Raw genomic sequence first — 21,945 nt, 5'->3', positions numbered from 1 at the left:
CCTCTCTTCATCTGAGACCAAGGAAAAATGACGAAAATGCCCTTCATTCCTTCATTGTTTTCATTTTCACACGAATTGAGATTTGTGGGTGACGAATTTCTAGGGTTTGAAAAGGGGAAAAACGCGATTGAAGATTGTTGTTGATGTATGATACGAATCGATCTCAATGAAGTGGTCTAGCTCGTTTTCAATGGCGAATCCAGGGAATGTGTCAAACTCGAGTTCGAAGAACGCAGCGTCTGGAGAATCATCACGACGTTATACGGGTATGTGTTGTCGAAATGATGAACTATGTTTGTAGTTGTTGTATTTTATTGAATGTGTAACACCCATACCAGACGTATCTAGAATGTCTAGCATGTGCGTTAGTTTAGTACTGAATACATTAAAAATTTACAACATAAAAACTTCGAATGAATATCGTATACAACAAATGTGTTCGTACAATAAGATTATAACTCAACTTTTCTAAGATATAATAAAGACATCCTTGAATATCCATATCCTGCTGCAGCTGGTACGAACGAACACTTGTTGAAACATCCATCCGGCTACTAGCTTCCCAAACCATCCTGATATCTGAAACAAATAAGGATTGGGATGAGACATAATGTCTCAGTGAGTTCCACCTAACCCTAGGCTATAGGCAACCACGGGGAAAACCTACGGTCACCACGTGTCTACAATACAACCTGCCGGTTGATTATACGTGTGTGGGGACTTGCTTTCTTAGATGGCGGTGCTTGATAGGGCTGTCTTAATATTCTTAACTCGTTATAGGCTTCTCTTCCTATACGTGTCATGGCAGTTAAGGGGAATCTAAAACCGCAATGCCAAGATACGCTCTATGCATCAAGGCTCTCATAAACTTCTATCATGACACGATTCTAAACCGGACGATTAGGGAAAACCTAAGATCGTCACTGGCATTCTTTCTATTCTTGCTTCTACTTGCTTAATATGTTGTTTCAACAACATATCTTCTCTTATCACATAAGTGATCCTTGCTATCTTACTACTTCTTGACGAACTACGCCAAGTCTCTACTTGTTCTTGACGACCTACGTCAAGGCTCTATGACATAACATAAACATGTATGATAGATATGCATAGTTAGCTTCATTAATTATGTTAGCGTGTAACAAACAACTTTTCTGAGTTCATTTTACGGATTAGTCCCGAGTGGAGTAACCCCGGAAGATAATCCCTTACTACCAGTGAAATGCTTAGCAAGAGCGCACCGGACTCCCTTAGTGAACGTGCGGGTCCCTTACGGCTCATCCCGTTCCCCATGGAGAACCTTTTATATCCAACCTTGGAAGGAATATAAAAGACACGACACCTTTACTTCTTAGTGGTCTTGACCACTTAATACTTAGTCTTATGCATGTATGAAGGTTAAACCTATTTATGCTATCTCTTTTACCTCGGATCTTAAACCGACCCCTACTAGAGGTAACTTGTATGCTTGTTTATCTTACTTTGTGAATAGATTAACTAATCATTCACATCTTAACTTAAATAAATCTAAGCTTAACTATCTAGTTTTCGATAACTATACCGAGGCTCTAGTTCTTTCCCTTTCTTAAAAGATTAACTTGCTACCCAATTCATGATATAATTCTCTCATTTACCATGCTTAGATAAACTTGCCAAGTACTTGATTCTTATTCCATGGAAACATTTTGGAAACCTATGCCTTAGGGTCTTGATATAAGTAGTTTATTAGTGTAAAAGAATGCATGCAAGCTAACTGGACCCAAATGGCAACGCACAAGATGAGACGAGAAAAACAATGCAGTGAGCACTGCTTCACTCGCCTCATGAGAGAAATTACTCGCAATGGCGAGTAGTAACTCGCAGTGGCGAGCTAAGAGGCGAGCAACACCCCCAGTTCGGCCATTCTGCTCGCATCGCGAGCTCCTTGCTCGCAGTTGCGAGTACTTACAGTCCAGCACCTGCATAATGCTTGTTTATGACCCAAAATCTTCAAATCCAAGTATCCCAAGGCATATAGTGACTCTAATATTCATATAACACCTGGAAAATAGTCATGGAACAAGTGTACACAAGTATATCAAACATGATAAAGATAGGGTAATACAATCACAAAATGAAACTCTAGAAAAAATATGTTTCCTTACTAGCATGATCACACAAAACCAAGGGAGGAAAGCTAACTAAGGAACTCACCTAAACAATACTCTTGTGACATCTCCAAGTTCCAAGCTCAAACAAGTCCAAACCCTAGCTTTTGTCCCACTTGCTCCCTTTGCTCAAACCATTACCCTCTTGATGTTTTCTTGCAATTTAAGACATCTTGATCCTTGCTTGACCTTCTTTAACCCAACCCCAAGCTCTCTTCAACAAAACACTAATCTCATAATCCTTTCCTTGTGATGATTTAGTTGGAAAATAAGCTTAATAGAAGCTTCTACTTGTTCATAAATCTTGGTAGTATCATAACATGAGCTTAATCTTTAAGAAGAATAGGTTTTCGAAGATTGATGAAGAGGAGAAGAGAGATGGTGGCGTGGGAGTAGAGAGAGAAGGGAGAGAAGTTCCCAAATCCAACCCTAGAGAGAGAAAGGAATAAAGATTATGAAGATATTTGTCTCCAAAGCCAAATAAATATCCCTTAGCGTGTAATTACCATAATACCCTTGCCTCAAGCGTTTTAATTATGACACTGATACTTAACTAGTATTTAGCTGACATCTCGTAATAATTATTCTCCATACTTACTTTCCATAAACTTTAATCCTCTGGCACGATCGACTGGTAATATTCCGATACTGACAGGCGGGATATTACATTCTACCCCCCTTAAATAAATTTCGTCCTCGAAATTTAGAAATCATCTACCAATCATTGCAACTGAGACCTACCTTCTTAGTTTTCCGTTAAATAATTTCCGATCATTTCCACTTAAAAGGTTTGATACATACTTTCCTTATCGAAACATGTAACTCATCCTCTTCTTAACCCGTGATAGGCGTTTGGCAAGTGCACCAAATACTATCGAAGTAGTAAAAATATCGATCCCACGAGGACTGTTTTTAACTTCAATAATTCAATCGCGTTATAAAATTAGGATGTATAAAAGTTTATTTTGTTTTGCCACTAGGCAGTAGATTTGGTTTGATTTTATGAAATCAAATAAAAGAAAATAGATTTGATTAAGAAAATATGGAGAGAGAGATGAGATCAGATCCGTCGAATCCTCTAAGTTCCCCTAATTGGTCTACTGCACCTATTTGTTATGAATCCTCTTCTAATTTACGATGATTAACAAAATAGCCGTAATCAATCCCTTGAGTTAGGACCCTCTTCTTAAACTACAGCCCCTAATTCCTTAGGTGGTCTAATAATTCTTGAAGGTTTTACCGAACGTTAACCTATTATCACTAACAAACGATTATCTATTCCTAGACTAACCCTGTTTATTAGAACAATTCAATTAGGTCTAAGTCGAAAGCCATGGTCAGTGGTCGTTCGTTCTCACGAAATCAAGTTATATGTGATCAAGATATAAAAAGCATTAAGAACAATTGAATTGAATAAACTAGAATTGAATTCATAAACAAAATAGAGTTTCACAGCAACATGTGTCAATTAGGGATACAAAGATTCATCTCGGATCTAATCTCTAAGAGATTTAGCTACTCATAATCGAGTTTACAAATAGCATAATCAATGAAATAATTAAAACATAAATGAATTGGTAAAAGGTTGAAGAAATCGCCCTTCTAGCCGTCTCCGATGTCTCAAAATCGCACTTTGCTCTCCAAAATCGTTACCCCCATTCTTCAGATTGAGTGCAGTATTTATAGAAGTTTTGGGCCTGAAGTTGAAAAATCGCGCCGCGCCGTGTTAATAATCGCGCCGCGATTTCACTCAAACAGGGAAGTTGTAATTTTCTGCATCGAAAATCGCGCCACGCCTCATAAAAAATCGCGCCACGATTCTGCAATTTCCAGCACTTCCAGAATTTCTGCTTTTCACACCCCCAGACTGTCTAAAATTGCTACAGACTCAATAAAAACATCAACACAACTGTTTCTTCAAAATCTTCTATTTTTCTTGCTTTTCTTGCTGCTTAATCTTGCTTGTGAACTCCAAAATGTGATGAAAATGACACTAAAAATAGCGAATAATTGACTGTCATCACAACCCCAAACTTGAACCATTCCTTGTCCTCAAGGAATCTACTTGCAATATTGACAATCGACAGTAAAATAACAATTACCTGATCAAGCGATAGTACCCAAAAGTTCAACACCTTACTAGCTAAAGATGAGCTAGTTTGACTTGTACGCATCCACCAATTCACAACTCCACGCAAAAATATGAAAGGGTTCACACATAGTCGACATGCAATCTACATATTACCATACGCTTGAAAAGTTTCTAAACGTCAATCAAAATCAATGTCAATGCACACTTTGAGGTCTTTAAGGGTTATAACGGGGCTTAGGTGAAGGTGGGATAATATTTGGATAAGTAGGCTACACAAAATTTGAGTTAGGCATTCCTACGGAAGTTAAGCACAAAATTCAATCCATCATTCATTCACCTTATGGAACAACAATTCTTGCAAAGGTACTAGAGAACACTTGTAACTATTGGGACAATCGAGTTTAAAGTTACTCGGATTTTCAATGCTTTGTCCCTTTTTCATTCTATTCTTTTCTTCCTTTTTTTTTTGATACACCATTTTTGTGTGTATTTTTCATGATAATGTTCTTTGTTCTCTAGTACCCCCAGCCCCAAACTTAGTTGGTTGCAAATTCCAATAGCAACCCCAAACTTAATTATTTAGCATCATTCTACAATGCCTAACTCAGAAAAGCAATATGGGACAAGTCCTAAAAGTCTCTAAGCTTGTAATGTAGTTTGTCACCGAACAAAAAGTTCTAATCCTACCGACTCAAATTGGTTAAGAAAAGGATAAAATATAACAGTTATAATCAGGGTAGGCTTCAAAAGGCTCACATGACCAAGCACTTTTGCCTCAGTGTGCTAATGACAAAGATCAATCAACATTAGAGAAAAATGGCAAGTTCTAGAAATGTAAATGCATGGAACACTCTAATATAAGTAAATTGAAAAACAAAATTTTGCCATGAATCCTTACAGTTTAGATATCTGGGAGTTGTGACTACCTATCTTTAACGCCGTACACTTCGCCTTTGATGCACAAGTCACTCCTCCTTTTGAACTTTTGGAATACCAATTGAACAAATATTTGTTACTAAACTGGAAAAAGTCAACAAACAAGCAAATTCATTAATAACAAACAAGTTCAAGAACAATTACATCAACGGGGGGCACAACCGAGTTAATCCAAAATGAAAATTAAAGACAAATTGTTTGACTCAACAGTAGAAATAAAATACTGAAAATAAAGACATAATAAAAAGGATGGGTTGCCTCCCACCAAGCGCTTTCTTTTACGTCATTGAGCTCGACGCTTCAACCACTGTTAGGGTGGCAAATATGTCAAAAAGAACACATCATCCTTCTTCTTCCTCTTGTTTGATAGGAATTCCATGAATTTGGCACAAAGAATCAGATACTTCCATGCACCCACTGTTAAACCTTTAGAGTTTGAACTCTCCCACCTTAGAGAAGGACATTCATCCATTTGCACACGAGTGATTTCCTTAACCCCTGTTTGTTCAGACTTCGGAAAAATGTCAGCACTCCTCACTTTTGGATTTTCTTCCACCACAACTTTGTGACACTCAATCTCCATCTGAACCAGCTTCCTCTGAGACTCATGTGCTTTCTCAACAAGATCACCACACTGAACATCAAACTTTTCAAATAAAACTTGATTTGACACCAAGAAATCATCTAAAATATTCTGAAGTTGAGTATTGTAATCGATGTTGATCACCTCTTTCTTCCCTTCACCATCACTACCTGGTTGATTTGCCTCATGATGATCACAACTCGAGATTTTGTTGTCCAAAATTTTGATCTTAAAAGATAGCATATATTTTTCATACTGCAACTTAGCAATCTCTTCTGTGTCATAGAGGAGTACCCTGTCTATCATAGCTGCAAAACTTAAATAAACTTTTCAATAGCACAGTACAATGAGAAGAAAACAAAGAGCATAATATTTTTTTTAATATATATATACAAAAATATAAAAGACAGAAATCCTAAATAATAACGTAATTGCCAAATTGAAATGACTCAACAGTCCCCGGCAACGGCGCCAAAAACTTGATAGGCGTTTGGCAAGTGAACCAAATACTATCGAAGTAGTAAAAATATCGATCCCACGAGGACTGTTTTTAACTTCAATAATTCAATCGCGTTATAAAATTAGGATGTATAAAAGTTTATTTTGTTTTGCCACTAGGCAGTAGATTTGGTTTGATTTTATGAAATCAAATAAAAGAAAATAGATTTGATTAAGAAAATATGGAGAGAGAGATGAGATCAGATCCGTCAAATCCTCTAAGTTCCCCTAATTGGTCTACTGCACCTATTTGTTATGAATCCTCTTCTAATTTACGATGATTAACAAAATAGCCCTAATCAATCCCTTGAGTTAGGACCCTCTTCTTAAACTACAACCCCTAATTCCTTAGGTGGTCTAATAATTCTTGAAGGTTTTACCGAACGTTAACCTATTATCACTAACAAACGATTATCTATTCCTAGACTAACCCTGTTTATTAGAACAATTCAATTAGGTCTAAGTCGAAAGCCATGGTCAGTGGTCGTTCGTTCTCACGAAATCAAGTTATATGTGATCAAGATATAAAAAGCATTAAGAACAATTGAATTGAATAAACTAGAATTGAATTCATAAACAAAATAGAGTTTCACAGCAACATGTGTCAATTAGGGTTACAAAGATTCATCTCGGATCTAATCTCTAAGAGATTTAGCTACTCATAATCGAGTTTACAAATAGCATAATCAATGAAATAATTAAAACATACATGAATTGGTAAAAGGTTGAAGAAATCGCCCTTCTAGCCGTCTCCGATGTCTCAAAATCGCACTTTGCTCTCCAAAATCGTTACCCCCATTCTTCAGATTAAGTGCAGTATTTATAGAAGTTTTGGGCCTGAAGTTGCAAAATTGCGCCGCGCCGTGTTAATAATCGCGCCGCGATTTCACTCGAACAGGGATGTTGTAATTTTCTGCATCCAAAATCGCGCCACGCCTCATAAAAAATCGCGCCACGATTCTGCAATTTCCAGCACTTCCAGAATTTATGCTTTTCACACCCCCAGACTGTCTAAAATTGCTACAGACTCAATAAAAACATCAACACAACTGTTTCTTCAAAATCTTCTATTTTTCTTGCTTTTCTTGCTGCTTAATCTTGCTTGTGAACTCCAAAATGTGATGAAAATGAAACTAAAAATAGCGAATAATTGACTGTCATCAACCCGCATAAGAAACGAATATGATCTCTTCTAACTTAATATCTTCCTCAAAATCACAGAACTATTTTGGAACATAGTGATTGAACTTACCTCTGCTACATGAGAATTGGTTGTTCGGATCCATAACTTATCCATTTAGTATTAACCACTCATATAAGTAACATTCCTGTTAACTAAACACTCAAGATTTGCCTTTTAACTGGGGTCCTAATGGAAATCTAGGTTTGCCCTGCAGTGCTCACTTGCATCTAGATCATCTTATCATGCATACATAGTCTTTCTTACCGCACCTTGCGATTTATGCCTCTTACTTATGTTACTTATCTTGATGATTATACAAATCTCTTAGCTCTTCCAAGCTCTTCAAAAACCTTTCTAACTTGACATGAAGAAGCGAAACCCATTACGTTGATTCACCTTACAACTTATTAACCATTTTTTGTGGTTCACTTTCCCTTAAAACTTTCTGCTAAGTCCATTCGCACTTGCATTGAACACTTTGGTACACAACCGTGCATCCCGTATGATATTGATATCACGCGAACGTTGTCAATTCCTCTTAAATCTTTATCTCCATAATATTTGCATACCTTCTAACACCGTTTCTTGTTAGATAATAACGATACTCTTTCTAGTACTTTACTTCAAAAGATTTCTAAACTTTGGTAGATATGTTCTTGGAACGAACATTTACTTGAATAAAGAAAATCTCATTTTGAAACCAAGTTTGTAATGGTACCTCAGAACCACAGGACGAGTCTCTAAATTTTATTAAAAAGGTTTTACAACTCGCCTCAAACTTGTCTATATCAAGTTGGTTCTGAAGTCCTTACGTCTTAAGTGAGCTTGCTCACGTACGGCGCAACTCATCGGTTTCATCAATGTTAAAAAAATATTTTAAAACAACTTCGTTCCCAAGTTCCTTGATACCAATCTTAACTTTAAGAAAGTTATACTCATAGCTTGACACTATTCTAACAAGTATCGTTATCATTTAACAAGTTTGATATAGGAGGGTATGTACTTCTTCGTGCATATCTCATGAATGACATTCCTTTATCTCAGCACATATTCTTCCTGACCAGCCCATAACTCTTCTATGCATTCCACATTACCAATTAGGCAATCCGATTACTTCATTGTGGTAACTCTAGTCTTCCTTGTCTTACTTAAGTGAATGCACCTCCTTTATACTTTTACCTTAATCAACACTGACTGCATAAGCATTGATAATTACTTCTCATCAAAAATCTTTGCTCGTCTCTTAATGCTTCTTCACTAAAACTGTATTACTATCTCAAACATTCTTCACGAAGATTCTTACTTCCAATTTTCATACTCTATCGTTACCATCGACAACTTAACCGATTAACTTATGTTGCGCTACTCTGATTCCCTCCGGTTGGCCTAAACCAAAACTCTAATCCGTTGAGATGAATAAAACTTTACACTTACCACTGCTTGTGAATTTAAAACTCATGATATACTTATCGTATACTCATAATACTTTACTTGGGGATAAGCCTTACGTTCTTGCTAATGGAGTTCACCTCCTGATTTATACATATCATACTTGAGCTTATTTCCGAGGGATCTCAAATTCCCATAGTAGACTCATCTTTCACTTGAATATTCACTCCTCAAACATCTAACTTGTACCTTAGTACCCTCTCATATTATATTTTGCTTACTCATTCCTATGCTTGCTCGTTGGTTTTTCTTTTAAAGAAAACTTCATAATTAGCACACGGGTCATTGACGTTGATGAGTTTTCCACTATAAGTATTTACATATATTATATAAATACTGAATCTAGGTCCTAGTTGTTACTCTAAAATCATAGAACGAGTTGATAACATATACGTGTCATCAAATCTTGGTTCTATTGAGTTTAGCCCACTCAACGCAAGTCGTAACAACCGGTACCTACAAAACTTCTTTTGAATTTTCAAAACTGTCAACTTCAATTACCCACATGTGTATGTCATTCTAAAATCTTGTAAACTTTATGATTCAACATCCTAACGAGCCTTAGCAAGTTAATTAAGCAAAACGTAGATTCGGGGAATACTCATAACTCCACAAAATTCAAAAACCTTGTGATCTAATAAAACTCTTCACCACTTAACTGCTTACTTCATGTCTTCACCTCCGTGACGTTCATTCTAAATACCTGAATCTCTAAACTCTTGGTCTAAACTCCTTCTCTACCCTTGTCACATTTGTTTTATCTTGGTTTTCGGGTGTCAAACATTGATTACGTTTGAACCTTTTTAACCGGTGATATCTTATTTTTTCTTGGGAAGGGAAAAAGTAAGCAAAACCCTTGAGAATCGAGGTCCGGGAGTTGTTTTCGCTACGGGAAGGTGTTAGGCACCCATAACGACTACAGTAACCTATAGGAACCGTCTTTAATTTCTACGTGCGCGCTTTATTTTTAAATGCTATTTGAAAAGTGATATTTACACCTAAGTGTTTACTAAGTGAAGAATTGGAGGGAGAAGAATGTTTTTGGATTTTTATTTTAGTTGAATTGAAGGAATTTTGTTCCTTGCCTACGTACCCGATTAAGGGATCAAATCCACCGTAGTTCTCTCTCAAAAATGTTTTTGTTTTTTTGTTGGTTGATTTTAAGTTTGAAAATTGGGTTTTGAAGAATGGAGATTGAGAGGCCTTAAAGGCATGAGAATTTAGGAAAAGGTGAGGTTGAATTAGTTATTTGCAAAGTGTGATCCAAGTATGGTTATTTTTCATTAAAATTTGATTAAGAAAATGGAAAAAGAAAATTCAATGGGGTTTTGGACCCCAAGGTTTATTAGGAAAATAGTTTGAGTGATGTTGTTCACATTTTTTTGGAAAATTGATTTTTCTAAGTATAGAGCCTAAACATTCATCTAAACATACAATCCTAAACATACATCTAAACATGCATATTCTAGCTATATACCTAAAGTGGTGTGTGTGCGTGTGTCGGTGCTTGTGTCGGTGTACATTATTAGAGTCCATTGTCCTTATTACATCATTGGCCTAGATACATTCTATGGTCTTGCAAGAAATTTAAAGGCATAAAGTAAAATATTACAAAATTCCTAAGCTTTACATCCTAATCTTTGCATGAAAGTTAAGGTGTAAGAAAAATAAAGGATGAAGATATGAGATGGAAGGTGAAATGCTCATGATGTATGCAACAAAATAGAGGAAATTGTTAGTAGTATGGGGAATAAAGGGATGGAGGCATAGGTAAGTAAGATAGTGCTAACAAAGTGACAAAACTTAACAAAACAAGTAGCACAATATGCCTAAAAGTTCACCACAATGACAAGGCAAACATAGGACTCATAATCCTCATATCATGACTACTTTACAAGGTATTTTAGTTCAGTTCCCAATACAAGAATTATGAGGAAATATCAAGCCAAACCTTGTAGCACATTTTAGGCATATTGTACACTTTATTTTCACAAGAATACTATCATTACTTGCAAAACAAGGAATTGACAAATCCCATTCACAAACAGCAAACACAAAGATGCAAGTTGGTGACAAGCACATCACAAGATTACACAATAAGCACATGTACCAATTGGACAAAAAGTCATATCAAAATATGGCAAAAATTTGCAAGAATTTAACAAGAAAGATATTTAAAGCACAAGCTACATCATGTACATTTCTTTTACCAATTTTAGCATGTAAAATGTTCACAAAAGTATCAAGAAACATATTGAAATCACATAGGAATTTTTAGGAATTTTTCATGGAAAATTTTAGACAAGCAGGGGTGAAAATAGCAAAAAATAGCAAGAAACGCAGGAAACAGGGGGGTGAAAAGCAATAATCAGCATGTGAATAGAAAAAAAAGCATACAGCAAAACAAAGTTCAGCACCAACATGCCCTAAGCCCAATCCAAGACAAGAAAACGGGTAGGATTTGCTTGCAACGGGTCAGGGTCATGGGTTAAAGAACCCGATCCAGTTGGCCTATGGTATAAAAGGATGACTTCAAGGGAAAAAAACTTTAAACACGCACAACTTTTCAAGAAAGAAGAGAGAACTTCCTCTGTTATCAAACAGCACTGCCGTGAGTGCTTCTTCTCCGGCGAGTTCCAAGATTCCGGCACGGTGGCCGGTGGTGCACCACCGTGCCGGAGTTTCAAAACAACTCCAAACTTAAAACTTTTTACATCAAATTGAAGCCCTTCCACTCCTCTTTCTACTTCTCAAATCCTTTTTCGAAAATGAGCTCAAATTGAATGTAGATCTAGAAGACAAAACGTGAGAGAGAAGGATAAATCGAACCTTTATTACCTTGTCAACTTTGATTCGATTTTTCTTTGATTTAGCTTTCCCTCTGCGAATCCAACTCGGTTCTACCTTTGTTCAGCTTCGGATTTGAGCGATTCGAGGCCTTTGAGTTCCAACCTCCTTCTTCTTTCTGAAATCCGCGAAATGAGCTTGATATTCTTTGGTTGTACCAGAAGTAGCGATTGTGGCTTTGAGAGCTGTTCCTTGGTTCGATTTTGTTCTTCTTCTCCTTCCAACTTGATGTTCTGTACTGTTTTGTATTGATGAATGCCAATTTGAGCTTTGCGAACGACAGTGGATTCGGATTTGAAACGGAAAATGGGATGATGGAAAGAAACCGAAAAAATTTGTTGTGATTTGTGCTGTTGAAAGTTGGTGATGGAGATTGGAGGTGGTTATGGAGGTTTAGAGGTGGTTATGGAGGTTTGTTATGGCGGTGGAGTGGTGGTTTATGGTGGTTGTTAGAGGTTGAAGATGGACTTAGTTAGAGGAGAGAGAAAGTGGGGGAAAAATAATTATGAATATTGTGATTTTGTGTAAAAATGATTGAAAAATAAAAATTGGTGTAAAAAATGATTAGTGTGTGAATCTTGACCATGACCTTGACTTTTATAGGTGATGTGGTATGCCTTGGGCAAATGTGACAATGCCATGTGTACTTGGACTTGTAACAAACTCTTATGGACCAATAGCATTTGGACACATGGCACTTGGACTTTAACAAACTTAAAAGGGATTAAAATGTAAATAACAAAAGCACAAGGACCGAAATGAAAATTAAAACTAAAATTGAATTAAAAAAGTAAATCGAAAATTAACTCAAAGCGAGACGATTAAAAACAACAAAGCAGATACGAGGTCTTATGTGAAATGACCAAAACGCCCCGAGGGACTAAAACGACTAAAAATGACTCAGATGCAATTTTAAAATGATTTCTTAACAAGGGATTAAAGCAAGAATTCATACAAGCAAGATAAAAGACTCAGAGACAATTTTTAGAATTTAAACAGGGTTTTAACACATGAAAAGACTAAAATGCCCCTAGGGGCAAAACTGACTCAAAATGACTTCAACCGCAATTTTTAAAATGGATTTTGACATGGAATTGCAATGAAGACTTATTCAAACTAAGGACTCAAGAAAATTTTTAAAAGATTGAAAGAAATTTTGACATAGGAAATGACTAAAATGCCCCTAGGGGCTAAACTGACTAAAAAATTACTCAACTGATATTTTTGAAATGAATTTTGACATGAGATTGAAACAAGGACTTATACAAACCAATTTAAAAGACTCAAACAATTTTCAAGGATTAAAATGAGTTGAATACAGGAAATGACTAAAATGCAGAGAAAGATGTAATTGATCAGAGACAAATCAAATGAAAGATAAGAAGAAATGAGTTAGTATTTTTAGGTCCAAAATTAGGGTATAACAACATTAACTTCCTAAGTTACCTTAAACTGAATCGATGTTCATTAATGTTTGCTCATGCCTTTTCCTTTGAAAACTTTAGGATGTGATATGCATTAGTCACTCAATGTCCTAATGGTTTTTTTTTTCGCATAAAGAATTGTAAAGGCAACTCTCCAATAATTAATGCAAATCCTAGAGACGAACTAACAGTTTTCGGAAAAACTGAGAATTTCGCCCCAGGTTCGCTATTGGCGAGTTTCTTCAGCTCATTTTTCTCAAAAATATACTTTGCATGAAAATTCTTATTTCTCAAGTAATCCAATGCACATCAATCATTCCTAACATCGTAAATATTATATAACATATGCATGGCAAGCATCAACCTAATTCAATACAATCCTCGGCACGTCGGAAATCAATGCCTTAGTCCTGATAACATAAAACTCTCACTTAAATCCTTAACTTCTCCCACTACGAGTAGCGTACCTCATTACGTTTCCGCTTAACGTAAGTTCCCAAACACTAGAACCTTGCTCACTTTGAACACACAAACCCTTGGCTTTATTCACATAACACTACCCCTGAGATCCCACGATTCCATCAACATATGTCGACCTCTCCTTACCTTGTAGTCTTGCACTTACTTTCCAGAATACAATTCCTTTCTATGCAATAAACCCGTTCCAACAACGACTCTTACTGAAGCTTCCAGTTGTACTTAGATATATCTAATTCCTTCTCTTACGGGGTGTACAAAGTATACTTAACATCTTACCCGCCATTGTCTGAACGTTCCTTCTTAGCATTGCCTTACCTTCCTAGAGGTTTCATACTTCTACTTGTTTGTTCACCGGCCACCTACATGCACGATCAACTTCTTATCAATACTCATTCTGATTTCTCACTTCTGAGTTCACACCTTCCAGTGTATCTTCATCACATACTTCGTTCCTCCAGGGTCCTATTCAGCTCTCAGGCATCCTTTCTAATCGTCGAATGTTAAATTGAGTTGATCAGGCTCAACTAACAACAACAACTAGAACATTTACCCGGAACCCAATGGTCCCACTACCTTTGTTGTAACTTAATGACCCAAGGCACGGTCTGAATCGACCTGCTCTGATACCAAATGTAACACCCATACCAGACGTATCTAGAATGTCTAGCATGTGCGTTAGTTTAGTACTGGATACATTAAAAATTTACAACATAAAAACTTTGAATGAATATCGTATACAACAAATGCGTTCGTACAATAAGATTATAACTCAACTTTTCTAAGATATAATAAAGACATCCTTGAATATCCATATTCTGCTGCAGCTGGTACGAACGAACACTTTTTGAAACATCCATCCGGCTACTAGCGTCCCAAACCATCCTGATATCTGAAACAAATAACGATTGAGATGAGACATAATGTCTCAGTGAGTTCCACCTAACCCTAGGCTATAGGCAACCACGGGGAAAACCTACGGTCACCACGTGTCTACAATACAACCTGCCGGTTGATTATACATGTGTGGGGACTTGCTTTCTTAGACGGCGGTGCTTGATAGGGCCATCTTAATATTCTTAACTCGTTATAGGCTTCTCTTCCTATACGTGTCATGGCAGTTAAGGGGAATCTAAAACCGCAATGCCAAGATACGCTCTATGCATCAAGGCTCTCATAAACTTCTATCATGACACGATTCTAAACCGGACGATTAGGGAAAACCTAAGATCGTCACTGGCATTCTTTCTATTCTTGCTTCTACTTGCTTAATATGTTGTTTCAACAACATATCTTCTCTTATCACATAAGTGATCCTTGCTATCTTACTACTTCTTGACGAACTACGCCAAGTCTCTACTTGTTCTTGACGACCTACGTCAAGGCTCTATGACATAACATAAACATGTATGATAGATATGCATAGTTAGCTTCATTAATTATGTTAGCGTGTAACAAACAACTTTTCTGAGTTCATTTTACGGATTAGTCCCGAGTGGAGTAACCCCGGAAGATAATCCCTTACTACCGGTGAAATGCTTAGCAAGAGCGCACCGGACTCCCTTAGTGAACGTGCGGGTCCCTTACGGCTCATCCCGTTCCCCATGGAGAACCTTTTATATCCAACCTTGGAAGGAATATAAAAGACACGACACCTTTACTTCTTAGTGGTCTTGACCACTTAATACTTAGTCTTATGCATGTATGAAGGTTAAACCTATTTATGCTATCTCTTTTACCTCGGATCTTAAACCGACCCCTACTAGAGGTAACTTGTATGCTTGTTTATCTTACTTTGTGAATAGATTAACTAATCATTCACATCTTAACTTAAATAAATCTAAGCTTAACTATCTAGTTCTCGATAACTATACTGAGGCTCTAGTTCTTTCCCTTTCTTAAAAGATTAACTTGCTACCCAATTCATGATATAATTCTCTCATTTACCATGCTTAGATAAACTTGCCAAGTACTTGATTCTTATTCCATGGAAACATTTTAGAAACCTATGCCTTGGGGTCTTGATATAAGTAGTTTATTAGTGTAAAAGAATGCATGCAAGCTAACTGGACCCAAATGGCAACGCATAAGATGAGACGAGCAAAACAATGCAGTGAGCACTGCTTCACTCGCCTCGCGAGAGAACTTACTCGCAGTGGCGAGTGGTAACTCGCAGTGGCGAGCTAAGAGGCGAGCAACACCCCCAGTTCGGCCATTCTGCTCGCATCGCGAGCTCCTTGCTCGCAGTTGCAAGTACTTACAGTCCAGCACCTGCATAATGCTTGTTTATGACCCAAAATCTTCAAATCCAAGTATCCCAAGGCATATAGTGACTCTAATATTCATATAACACCTGGAAAATAGTCATGGAACAAGTGTACACAAGTATATCAAACATGATAAAGATAGGGTAATACAATCACAAAATGAAACTCTAGAAAAAATATGTTTCCTTACTAGCATGATCACACAAAACCAAGGGAGGAAAGCTAACTAAGGAACTCACCTAAACAATACTCTTGTGACATCTCCAAGTTCCAAGCTCAAATAAGTCAAAACCCTAGCTTTTGTCCCACTTGCTCCCTTTGCTCAAACCATTACCCTCTTGATGTTTTCTTGCAATTTAAGACATCTTGATCCTTGCTTGACCTTCTTTAATCCAACCCCAAGCTCTCTTCAACAAAACCCTAATCTCATAATCCTTTCCTTGTGATGATTGAGTTGGAAAATAAGCTTAATAGCAGCTTCTACTTGTTCATAAATCTTGGTAGTATCATAACATGAGCTTAATCTTTAAGAAGAATAGGTTTTGGAAGATTGATGAAGAGGAGAAGAGAGATGGTGGCGTGGGAGTAGAGAGAGAAGGGAGAGAAGTTCCCGAATCCAACCCTAGAGAGAGAAAGGAATAAAGATTATGAAGATATTTGTCTCCAAAGCCAAATAAATATCCCTTAGCGTGTAATTACCATAATACCCTTGCCTCAAGCGTTTTAATTATGACACTGATACTTAACTAGTATTTAGCTGACATCTCGTAATAATTATTCTCCATACTTACTTTCCATAAACTTTAATCCTCTGGCACGATCGACTGGTAATATTCCGATACTGACAGGCGGGATATTACAGAATGTCTGTGTTATTAGTTGTTGTTTTTGAGTAAATGATAAATAATATTGACGATGTTGTCTATTATGTGTGGTTTCCATCGTTTCTAAATTTGGGTTTATTTGTTTTTCCAGATGGTATTGCTGTTAAGTTTCATTACGGGGGTAGCTTTGTTAGGGATTGGGTTATTTGTTACAATGGTGGAAAAGAAACATTGATTGAAGGTTTAGATCCTGATAGGTGGAGTTACTTTGAGATAAAGGGAATTCTGGGAACTGGTTTGCTAGTTAAGGAACCTTATAGGTTGTGGTGGATGTTAGATGAAGAGGTTAGTTTTAGGGTGATTAAAGATGATGCTAGTGCTGAAGTTGTAAAAGATTATGCAGTTAAAAAAATGTCTGTTGTGAATGTTTTTGTTGAGCATGATGTGGATGAAAGTATAGCTGTAGTTGATGTTCCTAATTACGTTGTTGTTGGTGAGGAGTTGGGTCAGAGTTATGATGTAGTTAACAATGAAAAAGGTGAGAGTTCTGATGCTGTAAGAAGGGAGAAAGGTAAAGGGGTGTTAGTTTACAGTGATAATGAACAAGGAGATGTTTGTTGTACAAGTAGCAGTGAGGATGAGGGTGAAGATGAAGATAATATTGACAGGGAACTTGATAGTGAAGAAGAGAGAGCACTTGGCTTTGAAGATGGGTTTGAAGGAGTGGATAATGTCAATATGAATGAAGACACTGATGTAAAGATGGCTGATGTAGGAACAAGTGAGCAAGTGGATAATGTTGCTGATGTGTATGATGCTGATTGGGGGAAGGAGTATGAAAGTGAAGAGTTAGATTCTGATGATCCAGATTTGAGTGGTGATGAGAGAGGACCTGCTTATAATGTATTTCAGCCCAGCCAATTAACTAAGGATTATGTGTTTACAGTTGGCATGGACTTTAGGAGTCTTAAAGAATTCAAGGAGGGTGTAAAGGAGTGGTGTGTATTAAATCAGACCCAGGTTAAAACTGTCAAACAAGATAAAGTAAGGTGTAGAATAGTGTGCAAAGATACCAATTATAAATTTTTAACTCTTTGCAGCAAGGTGGCCCACACCCATTCATTTAAATTAAAGACATGGAATGGGGACCACACATGTGGTAAGGTTTTAGAAAATAGAAGTGCTGATGTACACTTTGTTACCAAATATGCCCTTGATAAGTTGAGGAACTGTGACATGAAGGTTACTGATATAATGACAGATATGAGAACACAGAAATCAGTTGGAGTTTCATTTTATGTAGCTTGGATGGCAAAAAAGAGGGCCATGGAAATCATTGAAGGGGATGCAAGGAAACAGTATACTTTAATGTGGAGATATGCAGCTGAGCTTCAAAGGGTGTCCAAAGGAAATAGATGCAAGATTAATGTTGAGAGATTGTCTTTGAATGTTCAACCTAGGTTTAGCAGGTTTTATTTTTGCTTTGATGGTTGTAAGCAGGGCTTTTTATCAAGTTGTAGGCAATTCATAGGGGTAGATGGGTGTCATCCGAAAACCCAATATGGAGGTATTCTACTGGTTGCAGTGGGTAGAGATGCAAATGACCAATACTTCCCTTTGGCCTTTGGAGTTGTAGAGAATGAGACAACAGATTCATGGAGGTGGTTCCTTACATTATTGCTTGAAGATATTGGAACCAACAGGAGATGGGTATTTATATCTGATCAACAGAAGGTTAGTTATTTTTTTTAGATCTGGTTGCTTCCTTTAATTTAATTGTGTAACTGGCTCTTTAACTCTTGAACTATATAACTGTTAATTAATTTCAGGGTCTGATATCAGTTCTTTATGAGTGGTCAGACATAGATGAACACAGACTTTGTTTGAGGCATCTTTATGCAAATTTTAAAAAGAGGTTTGGAGGTGGTGCTTTGATCAGAGACTTGATGATGGGTGCAGCCAAAGCCACTTACTATCAATTGAGGAAGTCAAAGATGGATGAGCTACAAAAGGTTGACTTGAAAGCATGGGAGTGGTTAATGGGACATGACCCTAAATATTGGTGTAAGCATGCTATGTCTTATTACCCTAAATGTGATGTTTTAATGAACAATATATCTGAATCATTTAATTCAACAATATTGGTTGCTAGAGACAAACCAATCCTTAGCATGGCTGAATGGATTAGAACATATTTAATGAATATGATGTCAACCAATAGGGCTAAGGTACAAAATTGGAACTATAGGATAATTCCTATGCCTAGGAAAAGATTAAATACAGAAATTGTGAAGTCTGGTGGTTGGGTAGCCATATGGGTTATTGCTGATGAGTTTGAAGTTCATCAAATTGGAGGAGGTCATGCCTTTACTGTTAATTTGGCCAAACACACCTGTTCCTGTAATTTCTGGGAGTTGGTGGGGATTCCATGCAGACATGCCATTCAGGCAATGTCTAAAACATCAAAGGACCCAGAAAATTATGTATCTGAATGGTATAGCAGGGACATGTATGAAAAATGCTACTCACACAATGTCAGTGCTATCAATGGTCAAGACATGTGGCCAGAGGTTGAATGTGAAGAGATGTTACCTCCTGATTACAAGAAAGGGGTAGGAAGACCAAAAAAGATTAGAAGGAGAGAAGCTGATGAAGCACCATCATCACAGGGTAAGTATAAAAGATCTGGAACTACTTACAGGTGCACAAGATGTGATGAGTTTGGGCATAATGCTAAAGGATGCAAAAATCTAACTGTCAACCCCAATGCTCAAAAAAGAAAGGTATTACATTTACATGTTAATATTCTCACTGTTTATATCATATCACTTTGAGTTATAAGCTAACATGTGTGCACTTTTATGAATGAAAACAGAGAAAGCCACCAAGACAAACAAGTGCAAGTGCAAGTGAAGCTGTTGATGGAGCAAGTGCAAGTCAGAGTCAAGCAGGGACTAGGGAGTCTATACTGAGTACCCTAGACATAACTGAGGCTGTTCAGGGTGCAAGTAAAAAAAGGAAGGTTGGGAGCAATAGAAGATTCATTCCTCCAAGACAGAGTAAGAAACCTCCAAAAAATCCAATGGCTTTTATGTCTTCATCTGTCAAGCCAAGTGCTAATGTACAAACAACAGTGCACACCACCAAAAAATCACACACCTTTATAGTGCCAAGTGCTAATGTCAACATTGTTGTGCACACATCAAAAAATGCACACACACATGTGAAGCCAACTGCTAATGTCAACACTGTTGTGCACACATCAAAAAATGCACACACACATGTGAAGCCAACTGCTAATGTCAACACTGATGTCCACACATCAAAAAATGCACACACAGTTATCAAACCCTCAGCTAATGTCACCACAGTTGTGAAACCAACACCCAATGCCCAGCAACCTGTCATGAAAAAACTTGATATGCAGAAAAAGGCCCCAACAAAACCTCCTGTTAAGACCTTAGATGTTGTTAGAGCCATTGTGGAGCCAATAGTGAAAGTGAAACAAGTTAGGAGGAGTAGCAGAACAATATGGAAAGGTCCAAAAATCAAAGATGGTCCAGGGAAAGATATGGAAAACCCAATTGAGCTGGTTGATGAAGAAGTTGCAGAGGCAAATGGATCAGGGAAAGATGTTGCTGAAGCTAGCCCAAGGAAATTAAGAGATGAAGGTGGAAGCTGCTTGGCCTTGTTAAGAAGTGTTGAGAATGTGAGATATATTTAGTGATTCCTACTGACTTGTATTTTCTGTTTGGCTATGTCCAACTTTTGTAACAGCAGTACTTGGTTAAGACTTGTATTTTGTGTTTGGCTATGTCCAACTTATGTAATAGCAGTACTTGAATTGACATAACTCTGTCATTTGCTTGGCTAAGACCAACTTTTGTTACACTAAGTATGAACATCAGTTCTTTATGAATGAATGGTTTTTAATTTTTCAACTATTATAACTTGTGTTTCAAACTTTAATAGCAATCATTTGACAAGCATTGACACAAGCTAACAAGGCATGATTTCATTCATTAACATCGCATTACATAATAGGGTACCAACAACATTACACAAACACAATTTCCCTAATAATAGATAGTACATTACACTACATTACACCATAACAGACCACAATACACCATAACAGACCACAATACACAAACTACATAACATCACTTCTTAACAAAGAAAACAGCAAAGATCAACCATCTAGCTATGATAAGCCACTTAAGCCATTGAACCTTCTTCTTCTCAGCCAACACCTTCATTTTCCACTTGTCTTTCTTCTTCTCCTAGATTTCACCACAGTTGCAATATTGCTTGGCAGACTTTCCATACTTTGCAGACTCAGCTTCACGAATCACAGGTCCATTCACAACTGCAGAATCTGCTTCACGATTCACATGTGCATTCAAAGGAGCTGACTCTGCTTCCCTTGAGTTTGAAACAGCTGAATAGCACTGAACCATTGGTCTGCTAACTGGCCCAAGTTCATCATCCCAAATCCACTCATTACAGGTTTTGTTTTTTTTCTACATACCAAACCATTTCCAATGTTATTCACTGTCATTAAAATACTATAAAAACGTAAAATTCCAACAACTTACTTGCCAATCTCGACACCTCCAGAACCTCCTGCCTGGATTTTCCAAAGTCGTTGATATGTAAATAATCATCGGCTTTGGAGGTAAACAACGGCACAGTGGAAGCATCCCTCGAGATGTGGGCAATGACTGAGGGGGAAACTTGCCACCATTGAAGTATGTTTCATAGCTGTCTCTTGTTGAGGTATCAGTAGACATTTGCAATGTTGAGGAAATCAGTGTTGGAGAAAGAAAGGAAGAGGACGAACAAGAGAAGAAGCAAGAGAAGAAGACGATCTGCAGAAGAGAAGAAAGGGAAGAAGAGAACAAGAAGGAAATCAGCGGTGAAAGAGAAGAGAAGAAGAGGGTTCTTGAAGAAGAAGAATGAAGGGCATTTTTGTCATTTTCCTTGGTCTCAGATGAAGAGGGGCAATTTTGTCCATTCCCGTGCCCATTTGCTGAGTCACACAAGTGAAAACCAGATTAACAGTGCCACGTCAGTAATCAGATGACATGGCATTAATTAACTGGGTCAAGGGACGAAATTTTAAGTGATTAAAATTTGCAGGGGCAAAAAAAAAAGGATTAGCGATTGCAGGGACGAAATTTTAAGCGACCCCTATTTGCAGGGATGAATAACATAT

General features: G+C 37.2%; 1 protein-coding gene across 1 annotated transcript; it reads left to right on the top strand.

Annotated features, from left to right (window-relative positions):
• The first annotated feature begins 190 nt into the window (after positions 1–190).
• On the top strand, positions 191–20,665 carry LOC146914929 (uncharacterized). Its single transcript, XM_085717770.1, has 5 exons — positions 191–266; positions 16,879–18,461; positions 18,557–19,510; positions 19,603–19,893; positions 19,957–20,665. The coding sequence occupies exons 1-5, from the start codon at positions 191–193 to the stop codon at positions 20,449–20,451; spliced, it is 3,399 nt and encodes a 1,132-aa protein (XP_085573896.1). The 3' UTR covers positions 20,452–20,665.
• Positions 20,666–21,945: the final 1,280 nt, after the last annotated feature.

This window comes from Medicago sativa, chromosome 6 (genome assembly GCF_051527215.1).
Source record: "Medicago sativa cultivar Bolivia chromosome 6, Bolivia_mono, whole genome shotgun sequence".
NCBI lineage: Eukaryota > Viridiplantae > Streptophyta > Magnoliopsida > Fabales > Fabaceae > Medicago > Medicago sativa.
The sequence above is the reverse complement of the archived record's forward strand: the minus strand, read 5'-3'. Positions and strand labels throughout refer to the sequence as shown.